Source organism: Miniopterus schreibersii (assembly GCF_964146895.1).
Source record: "Miniopterus schreibersii genome assembly, chromosome: 10".
Lineage (NCBI taxonomy): Eukaryota > Metazoa > Chordata > Mammalia > Chiroptera > Miniopteridae > Miniopterus > Miniopterus schreibersii.
In genome coordinates, this window is record NC_138110.1 from 33,054,607 (window position 1) to 33,074,540 (window position 19,934).

General features: G+C 32.4%; 1 protein-coding gene across 5 annotated transcripts in view; it reads left to right on the plus strand.

Moving 5' to 3' along the window:
- The window catches only part of TRAPPC8 (trafficking protein particle complex subunit 8), a 71,302-nt gene that overhangs the window by 37,502 nt on the left and 13,866 nt on the right, over positions 1–19,934 (plus strand). For all 5 annotated transcript variants that reach the window (XM_081150272.1, XM_081150274.1, XM_081150271.1 and 2 more), the window contains 11 exons: positions 3,814–4,038; positions 4,994–5,102; positions 6,441–6,635; positions 7,009–7,139; positions 9,316–9,390; positions 9,865–9,991; positions 12,075–12,229; positions 15,486–15,928; positions 17,267–17,414; positions 18,902–18,998; positions 19,816–19,884. In XM_081150272.1, the coding sequence (XP_081006398.1) occupies positions 3,814–4,038; positions 4,994–5,102; positions 6,441–6,635; positions 7,009–7,139; positions 9,316–9,390; positions 9,865–9,991; positions 12,075–12,229; positions 15,486–15,928; positions 17,267–17,414; positions 18,902–18,998; positions 19,816–19,884 (1,774 nt within the window). The remainder of the gene's footprint in view (positions 1–3,813; positions 4,039–4,993; positions 5,103–6,440; positions 6,636–7,008; positions 7,140–9,315; positions 9,391–9,864; positions 9,992–12,074; positions 12,230–15,485; positions 15,929–17,266; positions 17,415–18,901; positions 18,999–19,815; positions 19,885–19,934) is intronic.

Sequence of the window (19,934 nt, forward strand, 5' to 3'; positions counted from 1 at the left end):
TGTCAATTTTTTGTGACTTAATATTAATCCTAAAAATGGATAAAAATTTTGTTTCAAGGTGATGTGTTATATTTTATATTGGTAAGGGCATGAGATTTGGAGTTAGAGAAATCTGGGTTTAAATCTTGATCTCCTTACAACTTCTCTGAGCCTTCATTTTTAAAAATTTATTTATAAATTTTGGAATTTTGCCCCAATTATTGTAAAGTTAAACTGAATCATATATATAAAGGTCCAGATATAATGAATACATTCAAGCAATTTTAACTATTTGGTGGAGGTTGAACTCTCCCTACTTCAGCTTTGGTCTTCTGTTGTCTCTCAGAGTACTCTGTGATGGCATTTAGTAAATACTAAATGAGTAGAAATCTTCTACCTTTGTCCCTGGAAACAGTTTGGTTGGAGAGATCTTTATTTTAGAGAGCTTTCTTCATTCCTAATGGTCTATTTAAGCATTAGTTGGAGGGAGCTTTGCTGGAGATAGAGTGGTAGAAGAAGTGAGTTGGTGGTTTACTGTAGGTAGAAATAGAAGTGTGGATTCAATAATTATCTCTATATTTCAGGGACTGTACTAGTTAGCTGAGCATATGCCCATAAAACCAACATGGTCTTGCCTCTTAGGGAGCTTTTTAACTAGTAGGGGAGTATGAGTATTTTTAAAATGTAGTTAGTACGAATTTTTAGGACATACACTTTTCAGTCTGTGCTAATCAAACATGCCATTATTTTTATATTTCAAAGGTACAAAGAAATAAAGGTGTTCAAAAATTACTTGTAATTTCATGTAAAAATGCTATGATTTTTATTTATTTATTTATTTTTATTTTTATTTTTTTAAAATATATCTTTATTGATTTCAGAGAGAGGAAAGGAGAGGGAGAGAGAGAGAGATAGAAACATCAATCATGAGAGAGTCATTGATCGAGCCCGCAACCTGGGCATGTGCCCTGACCGGGAATCGAACCCCGATCGCCTGGACCCTAGGTCGACGCTCAACTGCTGAGCCATGCCCGGCCGGGCAAAAAAATGCTATGATTTTAAAAAACCAACATTTGAAGATTGGGTTCTCAGTTCTTCTATTTTTTGGGAACTGCCATGATATGTGAACTTGCTATATATTAAATACAAAACTGTAAAAAATATTTATAAAATTAAATGTGTTTTTATAATAATTGATATACCCCATGAATTAGAATTTCTCAGACTGTAACATGGAAAAAAATTAAAACTATCATTTTTAACAGACCTTTTTCCATAGTAAGTACAAATACATTTGAAACATGTTATTCCATTGTTTGTCTTTGCCTAAAGTGTTCTATTCCAAAATTTACAAGGTGTATTAAGCAGCTGGTTTCCTTTGCTTAGAAGGAGAATTATAGACCCCATTAGGAATGGTCTATTGGGTCTTATTTAAAAAGTCACTCTTTCCCCACATCTTTTGTGAATGGTTTTATTTGTGAGAATGATAATGTCATTGGAAGTGGAAATAGCTTCTTTTATATTTACCTTCTGAAATTATAGAGCATATAGTAAATGCATAGCAAGTTAAAAATGCTACACCTGTGGTGGGTTGAGATACAGTTGATATCAGGCCTAATAATCATCTCTAATTATGGTTATCTCATGGAGATAATGATTTTAAGGTAGCTGGTTTTGCTATTTTGTGACGACTGTATACCTCAATCCCAGAAAGTTTCCTTCTCAGGCGGATCTATTGAAAAAGCCAATGTGTGGGTTACTGCAGTTGGTCAAGAACAGTATCTTCCTGGCAAGATAGGGCACATAGAGCACACACACTTCTAAGGCTGCTGTTTCTTAGAAGTACCAACTTTTCATAACATTTCCATTAAAAACAGATGTGTGTGTTCACAGGGATGAGTGGGGAGGGCAGAGGAGATTATATAGTAATGCCATTTCTCTCATTGCTCTCTAATTGAGAGTTAGTGCTGAATTGTTTATCTTGTCCCCAGAAATATTTCATAGTTTAATTTTTTTTGTTAAGAATATCAGCAAGTGCCTGGCCGGCGTGGTCAGCAGTTGAGCACCAACCTATGATCCAGGACATCACGGTTCAATTCCCAGTCAGGGCATGTGCCCGGGTTGCAGGATTGATCCCAAGTAGGGGGCGTGCAGAAGGCAACTGATCAATGACTCTGTCATCATTGATGCTTCTGTCTTTCTCTTCCCCTCTCCCTTCCTCTCTCTGAAATCAATAAAGATACATATATGAATATCAGCAAGTAAAAGGTATTTTAAAAAATAGAACTGGCATTATAAAGTATTAAAATCAGTAAAATAAATGAAGTGCTGGGGATAGTATGTGTGTTTGTGTTTGTTATAGCCTGGACAATCTTTTTTATTTTAAAAGGCCAACTTTAAATCCTTGTTACCTTTTAAATCTCTTCAGATGCTTTTTCACAAAATCCTCAAAAATGCACTTGAACTTGACACTTAGACACATTTGATTATTTCTCTGAATCAGTTTTTAAGACTCAATGTCTGTTCTTTTACTAAATGTAAAATGGAGTTTAGGATTTTTTTTTCAAGAAACATCACTTAAAAATTATTTTAAAACAAAGCTTAAATGTAAAGAATAGTTACAAATACATTTCAGAAACTTTTGTCTACTTGAGCCACTTGAGAGTTGCCTGCTTGTTCCCCATTACCCTCAAATACTTTAGGGCATATTTCCTGTCTCCTAGAAACAAGAACTTCTGTATAATCATAACACAACAATCAAAGTCAAGAAGTTAGTCCTAAGTAAGTAGTACTCTCAGAACTTACTCAGGTTTTGACAGTGGTTCCATAAATGTCCTTTGTATTATAGAAGAAGGATCCTGTTCAGAAGGATCATTTGACTTTTATGACCTTGACACTTTTGAAAATTACAGGCCAGTTATTTTCTAGAATGTCCTTTAATTTAGGTTTCTCTGATGTTTCCATATGATGGGATTCAAGTGGATATCTGTATAGGAATATCACAGAAGAGACTGTATTCTGATTGCATACTGTCGAGTGGTAGATGATTTTGATTTGCTTTTACTCTCTTTTTATCAAGGAAACATTTCTTAAAGGAACAAACAGTTCTACTATACATCATACAAAGTTTGTAATGGTACAAGAATATACTCTGAAGCAAAAGATTTAGTGGAGGGAGGCCTCTTCCTTGATACCAAATTCCATTTTTAGGATGGAAGTTGTCTGAGTTCAGCGGGTGGTAGTGATAGGTGATTAATGCCGAATATCTGCTCATGGGTGTGGCAGGATGCAGTGGGCAAAAGAAAAGAATACCAAACAGAACAGTAGTTTAAAAGTGTGTGTGTGTGTGTGTGTGTGTGTGTGTGTGTGTGTGTGTGTGTGTGTGTGTGTGTGTGTAAGTAACCATATACTCACACATGCCGTTTTAGCACACACAGGGTATTTTTATTCAGCCCAGTGCAGTGGTATAAAGAGATGACCATAACAAAATTGAGATTTCATAAGATAGATCTCATTTACAAGCTAACAACGAAACCTCTAACTAATCCATAACTCCATATGCTACTGTTTTGGAAACTCCCAGATGGTTTTCATGAAGTCATTAATATTCCTGACTTAGACTTCTTGGCCTTGGACAAAACAGTTGCTTGTTTCAGACCTCTTGGTTTTTAGTAATAATTGTTAAGAGGTTTCCCAAAATGTTAATTTCATTTTCCTCATTATTCTCAGTCTTGAAGAAACAGTAACTAGTTACTTGATTTTGTGTGTGTCTGTGTTTATTTGTTTCAGTCCCAGAGAAATTTGGATTGTAATACTTTGTTTATTTTCTTACAGAAAAAGCATGCTTTACGCTGCTATTGTCAAGCCATGCAAGTTTACAAAGGAAAAGGCTGGTCTCTTGCAGAGGATCACATTAACTTCACTATTGGGCGCCAATCCTATACTCTTAGGCAACTGGACAATGCTGTGTCTGCTTTTAGGCATATTTTAATCAATGAAAGTAAACAATCTGCATCTCAACAAGGGTCCTTCCTCAGAGAATATCTTTATGTTTACAAGGTGAATACATAGTTTTAGGAGTAGATATTAAAATTATATTTAAATCATTATTTTTAGTAAAAAACCTGTTTAGTACTACCTGACAGGAATCTAATAAAGTTTTATTAGAATATTTAATTGTCTATCATAATAAAGTGTAGTAGGCTAGGTTTTTTTGGTCATGTATCTGAGTTTCATTGCCCTTTCATAATTCTTTAAAAGAGAATTTTAATATTCCAGTAAATATTTAATTTGTGGCTGTTCTTGGAATCTTAAAGAAATTACATGCTTTCTGGACTGTTTTGTTACTATGCTTTTGGAATTTTTTTGAATCATAATCTATTTTACAATATATTGGGTCCTTTTACCATTCTTTGGAAAAGTACATTCCTCTTTTTTCCCTATGAAAGATAAGGAGGTAGGGATCTGTGGGAATTAGACAAATTATTATGGTGTAACCCAGAAAAATTAAAGGAAGGAAAAATATTTCTGTGGGACAGGAGGATAGGAAATGTAAAGCATTGTTTTATGGGAAAAATTGGAAGTTATAATTTTTTTATGAAGTTCTGTGAATGGTGAATACTGTTGCATTTCTGTCCTGTAGAAAATAACTGCTCTTTAAGCTTTTTTAATTTGAAATTACCTGGATTTAGAGTTTTGGCATTTAGGATGCTGTAATGAGTCACAGCAAGTAAAATGCATACCAAAATGATGTTTGAAAGTTTAACAACCAAAGAGCTAACTAGCTGAATAACCTTAGAAATACTTTCTTGGGCCAGAATAAATGATCTGTAAAGTTCTTCCCAGTTGTAAAGTTTTATGACTCTGGTGTATTAAGTAAAACTAGTAATTATTTATCTTAATATTTTTGCTTAACATGTTTTTAATACCTTGTGTTTTAAAAAATGGGAAGCAAATATAAAGAAAATGGCATTTTCTCAGGAATTCTTTTTTATTTCTTTTGCATTTCTCTTAGAATGTAAGTCAGCTATCACCAGATGGCCCCTTACCACAACTTCCTTTACCGTATATTAACAGTTCAGCAACACGGGTTTTCTTTGGCCATGACAGACGACCAGCAGATGGTTAGTAAAGGTTTTTTTGGCCTTGTTACCTAATGACTATTTTTTAACAGTTTTTTTTTCTTTCTCCATTTAAAAAATAATGTGTTGTTAAAGAATATTTGAAAATAAATAATTCTGTGTCATATCACCTGTCTTCCTGCCATCTGAAGATATCCACTATTGCATTGTTTTTCCTTAGCCCTAAACTAAAAATAACAGAATAACTATAATTATAATGGCTTTTCTCATTTAATATAAAGAGTGCTCATGTTATTATATAATCTTGATAAGCATTTTTAATGGCTGTAAGATACTATATTCAACGCATACAAAGTACTTTATTCTCACATTTGCTTATTATATAGTTGGATTGTTTCCATCTTAAAATATAAAATACTGTTGTAATAGTCATCTTTGTGGATGACTTGTTTTCTTAACTTTTTATTATGGAAGTTTTCAAATTTAGAAGTAGCAAACAGTTGCCAATATTCTGTTCTTGTTGTAAGACTTTTAAAAATAGAATATTTTCCTTAGGCTTGAGCTTTAGAATGACAGCACTGAGCAAAAGTATAAATATATTAAGGCCCTTGATGCATGTTAAAGTAAAGTAATTCTAAGCAACCTTATATATGAGCTTAATATGTTTCTTGAGCTAATTTAGTATTTATTTTAAAAGTATTATCAGTGTGTTTATAGCAGCATTGTATTTTATAGCCAGAAATGAAACAATAGCATCATAAGAGTTCACAAATTTGGGTATATTCATATAATGAAGTCATGCTGTGGGGCATGATTGAATTAGTTCTACATGTTTCAACATGGATAATATGTACAACATAATGTTGAGTGAAAAAAATTACAGAATGATAGATCAAATATAATTTTATTTATATATTTCAAACATAAAAACCAATTCTATGCATTGTTTAGTATATACTCATATGTGGTACCAGTGGAGATGAAGGATTGGGGGGGGTTCCACAATGGATGACATTAACTCTATCTGTAACATTTATTTTATAGAAAATATTTGGGATTATATGACAGAAGCTGACTTTTGAATTTTGATATACAATTATTTGTTATATTATTCTCCATGCTTTTTTTGTATGTTTGAAGTATTTCATATAAAATTGCTTGTGGAAGACTAGAGAAAATGTATTCTTTCAGAGTAAGGTGGAAAAGAGCATCACTATTATAAGCCAGGTTCCAGTTAGGATATTTTTTCTCTCAGATAATTGGAAATACGCAAGTGTGAGTTGTATGTATTTCTTTGGATAACTTAGATTTTTATTTAAAATGTTTTATTTGAGGGCAGGTATTAATAAACGTGTGTATTTAATTTTGACACTTTTTTAGGTGAAAAGCAAGCAGCTACTCATATAAGTCTTGATCAAGAATATGACTCTGAATCCTCTCAGCAGTGGCGAGAACTTGAGGAACAAGTTGTGGCCTTGGTTAACAAAGGAGTAATTCCATCCAGTTTCCATCCCACGCAATACTGTTTGAACAGTTTTTCAGATAACTCAAGATTTCCACTTGCAGTTGTAGAAGGTGATATACTTTAATTTTTACACATTTTGTTTGTTTGTTTTACTTAGAGCGGATTCAACATAATTTCTGTATTCCCCAAATTACTGGAAGCTGGGGATGCAAAAATAAATTAGGAACTCAAAATTTAATGAGTTGCGTTTGTAAAACCAAGAGGTGAGGGTTCTAATACAGGTAGATGCAAAGTGCTGTTGGAATGCAGAAGAATGTCATTCTTTAGTACAGAGAAATTGGGGAACCTGATTAAGGAGATATTTGCAAGTTGGTAAAAAATAGTCTAGGCGGAGATTCAGAGTTGTGAGAGCAAGGTGTATTCAGAGAATTAAAGCATAAGCATAACTTATTAAAGTTACTAATTTAGGCATTTCTTTTATAGAACCAATAACAGTGGAAGTGGCTTTTAGAAACCCTTTGAAGGTTCCACTTTTGTTGACTGATTTGTCATTGCTCTGGAAGTTTCAACCTAATGATTTCAGTGGGAAGAATGATGAAGAAGTTAGAGAACTAGTAAGTTATTAAAAGGTATTTGTAATAAGTGTGTTTCCGTGATAGCCTAACAGATGCTAAAATAACATTTCAACCTCTCTGTTTAATGAACTATACTTACTCATTTTTAGGCTTTTCACCCTTAGTTATAAAAAATATGTTATATGCTTATTGTTGAAAATTGAAAATACATAAGAACATAAGGAATAAAAATAAAACTCTTCTCAATATTTAGAAATAACTTTTAACATTTTGTTGTATATCCAATCATTTCCATATGTATTTTTCCCTCATATGGATTTTTCTCATACGGTATATATTATGTTTTTCATTCTGTGTTGATTCATATTCATATTTTGATTTTAAATGTCTTACTATTTTGCATAATATTCTGTTGTATGGATGATCTATAAGCTATTTTATCTCTCTATTAGTAGTTATTTTGGAAGTTTCCATTTGTTTACTATTATAATCATTCAGTGGCGAAAATTTGGGTGCATAGTTTGTTTTATCGTGATTATTTCTGTAGGAAAGATTCCTAGGCATGAAGTTAGATCATTTTAGGGAATGAATACTTTAATATTTTATTGGTAAAGGATTATACCAACGAGTTTCTCAGCAGCAGCATATGGGGTTGGGCATCTCATCTTTGCAACCTGAAGTATTCTTACTTATATAAAAAAAACAAACTTCTTGATTTGATAGGTTAAAAAGTGCCATCCTACTGTTTTATTTTTCATATTACTGATTTCTAGTGAAATTGAAGTTCTTGTATTTCTTTTTTTGTGAATTACCTGTTCATACCCTTCATATATATTTATTTTTTCTTACTCATGTTTGTAATAAGCTCTTTATATATTTAAGATGATATTTTGAAGTAGGAATGATTTGAACAAAGAATTTTTGTTACCCAGTTAATAGTATCAGAAATAACTTGGACAAATACACTTTTTACCTAGTTGTTTATTATTTACCAATATCTACTATATAAATCTTACTTCTTTATACTACCTTCCTATGTGCTTTAATAATGTGGTAAAAATTATTTTGAAACTGAGAAATACTCCAACCCTTTTGTACTCATATATGAAGGGAGAACTTGAAAGATGTCTGTTGTACTAACTTTTAACTATTTAAACGTTTCATTTGAAGTTGATTTTTTAAAAAAAGATTGCCTTATTTTAAGTCTTGCTGTTTAAATTAATTGAAGACATTTTGTGATTATTTATACTCACTGTGAATAGTTTGAAAGATTGAGATTTACCAGACTCTATTCTGACTTGAATTTTGGCTACCTTAGTCATTTTTCTAATGTTTTATGGATACCTGAAAAACAAATAGAAGACTATGAACCCTTTACTCCTGGAAGTTTTTAAAAAATAACTATCAGCTTTTAAAGTATATTAGTCTGTTAAATAGATTTTAAAGGAGGTTTATTAAAGTGAAGTGAAAATTTTTATTGTGTATATTGAAGTTACACTTTCTACTATAAATTCTGGATTTCTTCATGAATTTCTACTAGCGATGGACTAAGATGCTGAACTGGAATTTAGGGAAATATAACCTTAATTTCTTTTGTCAAATAATTAATTTCATGGTAAAAGTAAAACTGTAGTCATGAGGATCAAGTTTACTTCGAGTGTGAGCCAGTTAATTCTGCTTTGTTACGGTGGCCAGAGACTATATGTATATATAGTTTCTTATAGATGTCATTGATTTGGAGTAGACAGGCCTTTTTTTGCTCTCCCCACAGCCCTTATTGTCCACCAATCTTTTCTATACCTTACTTAGGCTGCCATTACTTTTCCTATGTGTAATTAACCAATTTATAAAAAGGCTGGTTGGAGTGGAAGAGGGAGAAATGTGCTCTTATTGCAAGATTAAATTAAATGGCCATGTTGGCCGTCGTTGGTAATAAGTAGCTGAACTTTATCTCTTGAGGTTTTATCCTCTTTGTAGATCATTTATTCTCTCAGTTGAGTTGGACTGAATTAAATGGGGGAAAATCATGTGCCTACTACTGAATGGCTGTACTGCAGTTGTGAAAATAAAACACTGCACTCTTCTTAGCACATAGTAAGAACCTAGTAAATACTAACTCTAATTATTGTTATTGCTCTTAAGTATTGATATACATGAATTTTAATAATGCTTTATTTACTAGAATGTATATTTTACAAAATAATTTATTTTTTAGGTAACAAGTGAACCCGAAATGATTGGGACTGAAGTTATTTCAGAATTCTTAATTAATAGTGAAGAATCTAAAGTGGTAATTTATTATTTTTCAATCTTAAGCCTTTCTAAAAGCACGATGAAAACATTTAAAAAATCAGTTTATTCCGTTTGTTTTATATCTTAGTTTTCTTAAAAACTAGAATTCTGGACAATCAGGATACTGGAATTGCACAGGAGGAAATTGGTGGGAAAAGTAGGTTTGCAGTGGTCTTTGGTTTGTTAATTTCCTAAGAAGCCTGGTGAAAAGTTTTTGCTTTTTTCTTGGTCAGTATGATATTTGGTTGACCAGAATATTTTGATTCTTATTAGAAGTATTGATGAGGATCCAGGCCTCTGTTGAATTTAGAGATTTTCTTTGAAGAAAATGCTTTCTAATAAAATATATTAATTGATAACTTAAAAGTTTAGGTCATGAGTTTATATTTTTGTAACATTACAGAATTTAGGTATTGCACTATTTAAGGTATTATGAAAACAGATAATAAGAGTGACTTAAATATCTCCACAGGCAAGACTAAAGCTCTTTCCCCATCACATAGGGGAGCTGCATATTCTGGGAGTTGTTTATAACCTTGGCACTATTCAGGGCTCCATGGCGGTAGATGGCATTGGTGCTCTTCCTGGATGTCACACAGGTAAAGCTATAACATTGCTAAACAGTTAGAAAACTAATACTTAATTCAATCTCCATAGAATAAAATGAATGAAAATGAGGTACTTTAAAAATAGGTTTAATGTACCTTTATAAATAAAGGCATTTAGTCAGCTGGAAGAATGAATAATTTGGATTATTTTAAACTCTGCCATTTCTTCAAAAATAAACAACTTCATTCCCTTCTAATGTATTTTCTTTTGACAATTCTTAGGTTCTACCCTGTGTATTTTTCTTTTCTGTTATGGTGATCCAAGCTTAGTAAAGCCTAACCAAATATATTCCAACCATTGATGGAGATTTCTGCTGCCAATACAAAAACCATCTTAGCATATCTATTTTTGAGTATTGTCTTTTTTACAAAACATAGAGCAAGCACATCATTGGATATTAAACACCTTAAATTTTGTCATCTATCCTGCAAACAGAGTAGGATTTTAGTGTTAAGGGGATATTTTTGGTGGCCTGGGTGATATGTTTTACAGATTCTAGAAGCGTAAAAACTGTAGGGATACATATTTAACATAGTTTACCTTTTTTCTTTAAATTTAGGGAACCCTTCTAGGTCTAATATTATAATTGTTATATGTAGTTATTTGAGTTTAAGTTGACAAGATGCCATGCATTTTACTATAAAATCCCTTCTTCTAGCCCTTCATTTTAGTAGAAAAGTTTTATTTTTTTAAAAACAAATTAACAGTCATTGACTGACTTGAATTTAGCATTTGTAAAAGCTGATTATTAATTTTGGAAAATGTTTTGGGAACTCTTGGAAAGTTTATTGGTCTTTTAAACCTTCAGTTAAATATTTCTACTTGTCTGCATATCCAGGATGATTTGATACAATTTTTTTTGGTACAGAGTAAACAAGTGGAATGAATCCATAAGAACTCAAAAATTAAAAACAAAAAATTTACACTGAAGTTGAGGATGGTATTCTACATTTTAGTACTATATTTTTAATTCTTGTTTAGCAAGGAACAGACAAGCAACATTTATAAATAATTTATAAATATATTACATATTTTATGTAAGTTAGCTGGGTGCTAAGAACTTTTTAAAGATCCTTTTCTTTCCCACTTATACATACCTAGGATCTTAATCTAATACCACAAAGTTACGGTTTTCAATAAAGTTTAGATCATTGTTTCATGTAAGGTACCAAACATATTTATTAATATAATTTATATGTTATTTTAGGATGTTAGTGGGAGCAAACTCTGAATTAACTATTAAAAATAAGTTGCATCCTATAAGCAGAATTTTCATGATTTAGTATAGTTCATTATTATGTAACATGCTAATAGGGATCTGGATCAAACAAAGTATGGGAAATGATACCTTGTATGTCTGGTCTCGGAATATCACAGTGACCATCTGAACATTAAAGGCTCTGAGTAGTCCTGTGGGAAGGATAGTTGTATACCCTCGATTTTTTCCACTATGTGGAAACTTGGGGGATAGCTCACATGAATATTAAATGAGTTTAATTTTCTTTGTGCAATCTATTGAGAAGATGTAGTTATCCAGAAATATTAGAATATACATTTACTATCAGTGTATATATTAGTTTATTAGTATATTTGAATATGAGCAAAAGTGAAAAGTTGTAGTTCAGAAATAGTAGTATATGGATTAGTATATTATATTTGAAAATTAGTAAAAGTGAAAAGTTGATCTTTTCAATATTTTGGAATTTTTTTCCTTTGAGAATAAATCTTTTTTCATATTCTGAATCAAATTGTTGGTCCCAACATAGTCGTTCTCTCAGATCTTTTTGGTTAATAGCCATTATGGTTAAATATAGGTTTCAAAAACTTCCTATTGAGTGATAGGTGGTCTTTCTGCAAAGTAAGTAAATCCTAATAAAATGAGAAGTTAAGCATAAAATAGGTATGATTAAACATGAAAATAAAATATGCGTAATTCTTTGATGAACCATGCTAATCAGTAGTCTAGAATTTTTCTAGAAATAATCTGAAACTTAGAGTGTTCATGTATTCAAGCTAACCTGATATTAGTTAACATACCAAGTTTGTTGGGGCATTGACTGTTTTTTATTTCAGGAAAACATTCCTTGAGTATGTCAGTTCGAGGGAGACAGGATTTAGAAATTCAAGGTCCTCGACTTAACAACACAAAAGAAGAGAAAACATCTATTAAATATGGTCCTGATCGACGATTAGATCCCATAATCACTGAGGAAATGCCACTGTTGGAGGTATTTCACTTATAAAAATTTTATGGATTTAATTATTTATAAAGTCAGATCTTATAAAATTATTAAGCTGGGGTTTAATCTAATTCACAAAAATAAGGTAATCATGCTACTTGGCATTAAGTCACAGACAGCCTGGTTATAAAATATGACACTCAAAATATGCATGGAAATTGGGAAAACACTTCTAAAAGAACACTAGTGTTAATAAAATCAGTGGCTCTTTTTTTGGTAAGATATAAAAATAAAATGGGAATTAATGCTGTAAAAATTTTAAGCAATATGAATAAAAAGCAATCTTCCTTTCACCCTCTTTGTATTCCCATCCCTTACCTACTTTAATGCTGTATGAGTTCATCTTTTAGTTGCAGAAGACAGACTGATGCTAGTTAGTGGAAGCCAAAAAAGAGAAAACATATTGTTTAGTTGAAGAATGTTGGAATATCTCGTGGCAACTAAAGTATTACAGAATAAGTCTCAAAGAAAAATAGACTCGGTAGGTCCAGGGAATGTAGCAGTAAATGTTTGTAAGCCTTTAAAAGTATTGCTTTGGTATGACCTTAGTCTTACAACTTCCAGTTTTTGTGCCACTTTAATACAAATTTAAAATTTCTGGGAGAGAATTCTGGCATACCTGGGATCAGGTTCTACTTGAGATGCATACCAAAGGCAGGGTTATGAAGTATAAGCGTGAACACTGGAAGACAGTTCTTCCTCCTGCATCATCAAGTTTCCCTAATAAGCTTAGCCATTTACCTTCAAAAAGTGCCAGTGGTACCAAATTGGTGTTTCTCTTTTCAGACTTTTCATTGTATACTTACATATAGTTTTAGTAGTTATAAATAGAATCATACTGCACATTTGACCGTTTGACTTGCTTTTTGTCTTTCATAACATAATTTCTTTTCATTCAGTAAAAACTTTTTTTTAACAGCTACATATGGTATTCCTTTATTCAGTTACATTGTAATATATTTTAACTGTTTATCTATTGATGGGTGTGGTTCTAGTTTTTCATCATTACTGACAATTTTTCAGTAAACATCATTATCATATATTGTGTCCATGTTCTAGTTTAGACTTTAGAAATGGAATTACCCAGTCAAAGGGTATATAAATTTAAAATTTTGCAACATACTACCAAATTACCTTCAACAAGCCTGTAGTAATTTGTACTTTTCTTCGGAATGGGAGTGTGCATTGCCTCTTATCTGTGCCATACTGGGTATTTTCAGTTTTGGTGTTTTGGTTTATTTTTTAACTTTTGCAAATCAGATTGGTGAAAAATGACATTGCTTTTATTTACATTTCTCTGATAACTGACAAGGTTGATCAATCCTCATATTTTTTTGACTGTTAAGATTTTTTTCTTCCGTATGTCCATATAATTCTATCGATACCCTTTTAATTGGTGTTGTTTCCCTTTTCTCATTGGATAATTTTTATGGGTACTAATTTTATACCTATAGTGGTGGGATAGGTAACAAACTCATGAAAAAGGTGATGTGTGTGTGGAGGGTAGGCTATTGCTGAGCTGCTTATATTCTTCCCGAGTTTTACACTTGCTTAGTTAATGTTGCATTTAGAGCTGTGTAGGGCAAATAAAAGACTTGTAGTCAGATTTCAGTGCTTGTTTCTGTTGATTCCTATTTTGCATGTATTTTAACTTAATAATTTGTTGTCTTTCACCATGTTAAGGTTTTTAACATATAAAAAATCATATTTAATAGCCTTTTACTTTGTTACTTCTAAGTTTTAGAATTACTTATACAACCTCCCTAGTCAGAACTTACATAGCTTTATTTTTTAATGCCTATGTTGTTTTTTATTTTTTTATTTTTAAATTTAAAAAAAAATTTTTTTTTTTTTTTTTTAAATATATCTTTATTGATTTCAGAGAGAGGAAAGGAGAGAGAGAGAGATAGAAACATCAGTGATGAGAGAGTCATTGATCGGCTGCAGCCCGCAACCCGGGCATGTGCCCTGACCGGGAATCGAACCCTGATTGCCTGGATCCTAGGTCGATGTTCAACCACTGAGCCACGCCCGGCCGGGCTAATTTTTAAAATTTTAAAAAAAATATATCTTTATTGATTTCAGAGAGAGGAAGGGAGAGGGAGAGCGAGAGATAGAAACATCAATGATGAGCGAGTCATTGATAGGCTGCCTCCTGCATGCCCCCGACTAGGGATCGAGCCCGCAACCCAGGCTTGTGCTCTGACTGGAAATCGAACTGCGATCACCTGGATCCTAGGTCGACGCTCAACCGCTGAGCCACACCCGGCCAGGCTCTATGTTGTTTTTTAATCCGAGGGAATTTAGTTTCCTGAATGTCAAGGGGTAGGGATCATATTTGTTTTTACTTCCAATTACCATTAACTGAATATTGACAACTGATACCTTCTTCCTAATATACTAATATCCTGAAAGTACCCATAACCTGATTTATTTTCTGTGTCAATACCATACTCTTGCTTTATCATCTTTTTAAGTCTGGCAAGCCAAGTCCTTCTCAGAAGCTTTCTTTTTTTCTCTTTTCTTATACTCGTGCCATTACTGTCCAAGCTTGTCAGATTCCCACAGTAATGTATTGGATTTTTATTAAGATTGCATTGCTATAGCTATGAGTTCTAAGACTGAAAATGAAATGAGTTGGGATCCAAATGGTATTTCAAGGCTATTCACCTTTGTAGTTTAGAAGTCACTAATAAAACATTTTGCTTGGAATTATCCACTTAAGTATTTGCTAGAGTAATGTTCCCATGTGAGTTACTAAAAACTTGAGGTCCTTTGGAGCTTTGAGGGTTTTCAAATTATGGGCATGGAATCATGGATCTGTGTGTTCTTCCCTTTTAAGACCTGTAGTGTATCTTTTCATTTAATGATGTATAAATAAATAGTTGAGCTACTTTTTAAGTTGACATTGATAAGGACTTTTTGACTGATATTTAATTCACATAACCATGTTAAATTACTTTGACTTCTTTTGTCTATAATCTACACAGTTGTGAAAGTTTTGCCAGTAACCCTCTTGTTATTGACATTTTACCTTTAGTTCATAATTCTGAAATCTGCTACTGAGTAACATTGGTTTCTGTCTCTTTTCTAAAATGGAGTTGTTAATTGCCATTTATTCAGGGAGATAGCAAAGAGAATTAATAAAAGACTTTAATAAAGAATACAACATCTTAAAGTGTCATTCATTGGGAGTCAGAATTTTTAACAGACAATATAATAATATTTTTTCCCTCCAATGCAGGTGTTCTTTATACATTTTCCTACAGGGCTCCTCTGTGGAGAAATCCGAAAAGCATATGTAGAATTTGTCAATGTCAGCAAATGTCCTCTTACTGGATTGAAGGTTGTTTCTAAACGTCCAGAGTTCTTTACTTTTGGTGGTAACACGGCTGTTCTAACACCACTAAGTCCCTCAGCTTCTGAGAACTGTAGTGCTTACAAGACTGTTGTGACAGACTCTACCTCTATGTGTACAGCACTTACATCATCAGCTTCTTCTGTAGACTTTGGCATTGGCATAGGAAGTCAGCCAGAGGTGATTCCTGTTCCCCTTCCTGACACTGTTCTTCTACCTGGAGCTTCAGTTCAGCTACCGATGTGGTTACGTGGGCCAGATGAAGAAGGTGTCCATGAAATTAACTTTCTGTTTTACTATGAAAGTGTTAAAAAGCTGCCTAAAATACGGTGAGTATTATAAAACGTTTTTTTATTTAACCTCTCTGTTTAATATATGTGCAGAAATTCAAATAAACATTTTGATACTTGTTAACATGTCATTTTTTACTAAGAAATTAGTCCCTTCCAAATTTTACGTAATGTTTATATCTGAGGCTGTCCCCTAATATAGCTAGCTATAAGTTCTAAGTGGCTGAAAATAGAAAAAATTAAGCTACATTAATCTTTTTAGTGGCTTCTCTATCTATAAACTTCATTATTCTTTGAAACAACTAAGTATTATGGGCAGAGTTATCACATAATAATGAAATTCACAAATATCATTTGTATATGAAAACAGCCTGCCTACAGTCATCCTGTTTTAAGAAATTATTTTACCTTTTTCCCTTGTTCCCTCCTCTCCCCATGAGAATATATGAAAAAGTGTGTATTTGCTGAACAGGTGATTAGGGTGGTGGTATAATGGGCTCACTGAAGACATCAGACCTAACTGGCTCTCAAAAGGACGGTGGCCTATTATATTACATAGTAGAATATTTTATTTGTGATATTGCCATTGTCATTTTTACACAGTTAACTAGGAGTGATTGTGCTATAAGTTTATTTAATTTAATATTGAAAATGCCTTGTAAGACTTACTGTGAGGAGAAATGATATAGTATTTGTAAGCGTAAGTACATTTTAGATCCTCAGTGAGTGCTAATTCTCCTAAAGAAGATGATAGCGAGTACTATGACCAAGACAATCAGGGAAGGCTTTATGGAATGTAGTATAGATGAAATGAAGCTTCCAGGAAAGTCAAGATTTCAAAATTTGCTTATCAAGGGGGAAAGGCAAGGGAGTAGTGGGTCTTCCAGGATGAGGCTATATATATATATATATATATGTGAATGAAGATTTACAAGATTTACAACCTGAATTATTTTCGCTACAGTGTCAAACGTATAAAGGAAAACGTATAAAGGAAGTAAAGGGGAATAAACCTTGAAATGTAAAGCTTTATTTTGAAGGACCTTGAATGCCAAGTGAAAGTTTGGAACTTACTTGGTAGACAGTTTCTTTGGAACTGCTGTCACAGAAGAGGCATAATCAGGACATTACTACATGAAGATTATTTTCATGTGCTATATAGATGAGTTTGATGAGCAGGAGAAAAATTAATTGAACTTAGGCCAGCTAGATAATTTTACTTTATTCTTTTTTTCTTCTTTCTTTTTTTGGGGGATGGGGGAGAGAGCATAAATGATCTGAAAGTGATGACATTTTGAAAGCTTTATTTGGAATTAGAAAATCATACATAGGAGGAGGTTTTTAGATTAAAGTTGCAATTTTTTTTAATTTCTTCAGTCACAGAATATTAAGACACACAGCAGTTATTTGTACCAGCCGATCTTTGAATGTACGCGCCACTGTCTGCAGAAGTAATTCTCTTGAAGATGAGGAAGGCAGAGGAGGAAATATGTTAGTCTTTGTGGATGTGGAAAATATTAATACTGTAAGTTGGTTTAAAACTACATTTTGTTTTTAATTCTATTTGAAGTATTTCCTTTGTTTTTAGTAATGGATTTTTTTCTGTTCACAAGACTGCATAAGCTAGGAATTTAGGAATGTTTATGTAGAATGGAGGGTGAAAACATCCTCATTCTCCATTAGCTTTGTAATTTTAAGTCTTTCTTCAAATAAAAGTATCTGGTGGCATAAATATGGTACATATTCACATGATATATAGCCTTATATGCCAGTAATTCAACTCAAGAGAGATCTCATAAAGTATTTTCTAGTCTAGCCATTGAGAATCTCTTGTTAAAATTAAATTTGTGAAGTTCTATTAACATTTTACATTCAGTATTAACTTGATAACCCTTCACATACATTTCTTTTTTAAAAAAATATATCTTCATTGATTTCAGAGAGAAGGGAGAGAGAGAGAGAGAGAGAGAGAGAGAGGGAGAGAGAGGGAGAGAGAGAGAGAGAGAGAGAGAGAGAGAAACATCAATGATAAGAGAGTTGTCACTGATCGGCTGCCTCCTGCATTCCCCCGATTGGGGATTGAGCCCGCAGCCCCGGCATGTACCCTGACAGGGAATCAAACCACGATCTCCTGGATCCTAGGCTGATGCTCAGCTGCTGAGCCACGCCTGGTCAGGCTCACATACTGACAGTAAGATTTCCTTTATATAAAGTATTTCAAACATTTTACCATTCCTGGTTTTGTACTCAAAATATAAAAATAAATATTCTTAAAAAGGAATGCAATTTCATAATTAAAATGGGATCTTAGCTTTAGATTGATTCAGATACTTATTTAAAATGTTACTAATTTTATAATGTATTTTGCTTTTAGCTTCATAAATTTGTAAGGTCACTTCTTTTTAGAATATTTAGGATTAATGCGCTAATACTTTGATGATATCCCCCCCAAAATCAATATTTGTAAGAGGAAGAAAATTTTAATTTCAAATTGGCTCTTATTCAGGAAAATGAAAAATTTTGTGCAGTTTAAATAACTTTATGTATATTGGCTGTGTGTTGGAGTTCTGTTTTGTGAGTTTTTGTTTGTTCGTTTTTTTGCCTTAATGGGAATGGGTTATCTCAGAAAGATCAGAAGAAATACAAATAAAATGGTATAGTTGATTAAAAATTGGCAACAAATAATTCTTGGTCTATTTAATACTACCAGTAACTCATGATGATAGATCTAATAACTGAATACTTTTAGTGTTTTAAAATTTGCCACTAGAAGTGCATTAAAAACATATTTCTTAGATGAAATGTTGGCTTCTCTGTTTTAAGAATGTTAAAAAAAGGTGTTTAAATAACTTAAACTTTCTGAAATATATATTGTTAATTTATTTTAAAATAAAATTTTCATTTTATGTTAATCGACATTAACTTTGGTACCAGTGTCTGATTACTGTTTTCATTGGAAAACTCTGTTAGTACTCCTAAATCCTGAATTATTCTTTCATTTCTTTTTGACAGAGTGAAGCAGGTGTTAAGGAATTCCATATAGTACAAGTATCCAGTAGTAGCAAACATTGGAAGTTACAGAAATCTGTAAATCTCTCTGAAAACAAAGGTTTGTGCCTTTTCCCCTCTTCATAGTAAATTCTGACATATCTTCATTGCTTAATTTTTTTTTAATAATAGTACTGTAATATGGTGCCTTTCTTTTAAATATATATATTTTTAATTGATTTTGGAGAGAGAGGAAAGGAGAGGAATAGGGAGATAGAAACATCAATGAGAGAGAAACATCGATCAGCTGCCTCCTGCACATCCCCCACTGGGGATCAAGCCTGCAAAGCTGGGCATGTGCCCTGACTAGGAATGGAACCGGTGAACTCTTGGTTCATGGGTTGATGCTCAACCACTGAGCCACACTGGGCAGGTGCCTTTCTTATAATTAACTTTATTAAGCATTAAATTGTGCCTTCATTAGTTTACATGACTATAAATCAAATTACATATTTTGATTGATTCTTTTCCATCTTTTTATTACCTCCACATTTTTCTATTTACATTTTTATATACTTATAAAATTGGTGCTTGAATATATGATCACTGTTAAAATTTCAAACAGCACAGAAACATATAGACTAGAATATGGAAGTTTCTCTTTGTTTCCTTTGCCATTAGAAAGCTGGATTTTCTGTGTATAACCATACCTATGTATTGACTGGCTTCTCTGTGTATTTCTATACCTATATAATACCATCAAAAAATATATATATATGCATGCATACTTGTGATATATATTGACAGAATGTTTTTTATTAAACATTATTTATAATTATGAATTATTTTCCAGTTTGACTAAGGCAGTCTGAATAAAGAATTGCTTTTACAATGTCATAAGCTAAGAGAATCTTTGAAATTTTCTTTTTTCTTCCTAGATGCCAAACTTGGCAGTAGGGAAAAGGGAAAGTTTTGCTTCAAAGCAATACGATGTAAGGAAAAAGAAGGTAAATTCATTTTACTTTAACACTTTCTTAGTGGTTATTTTATATTTCAT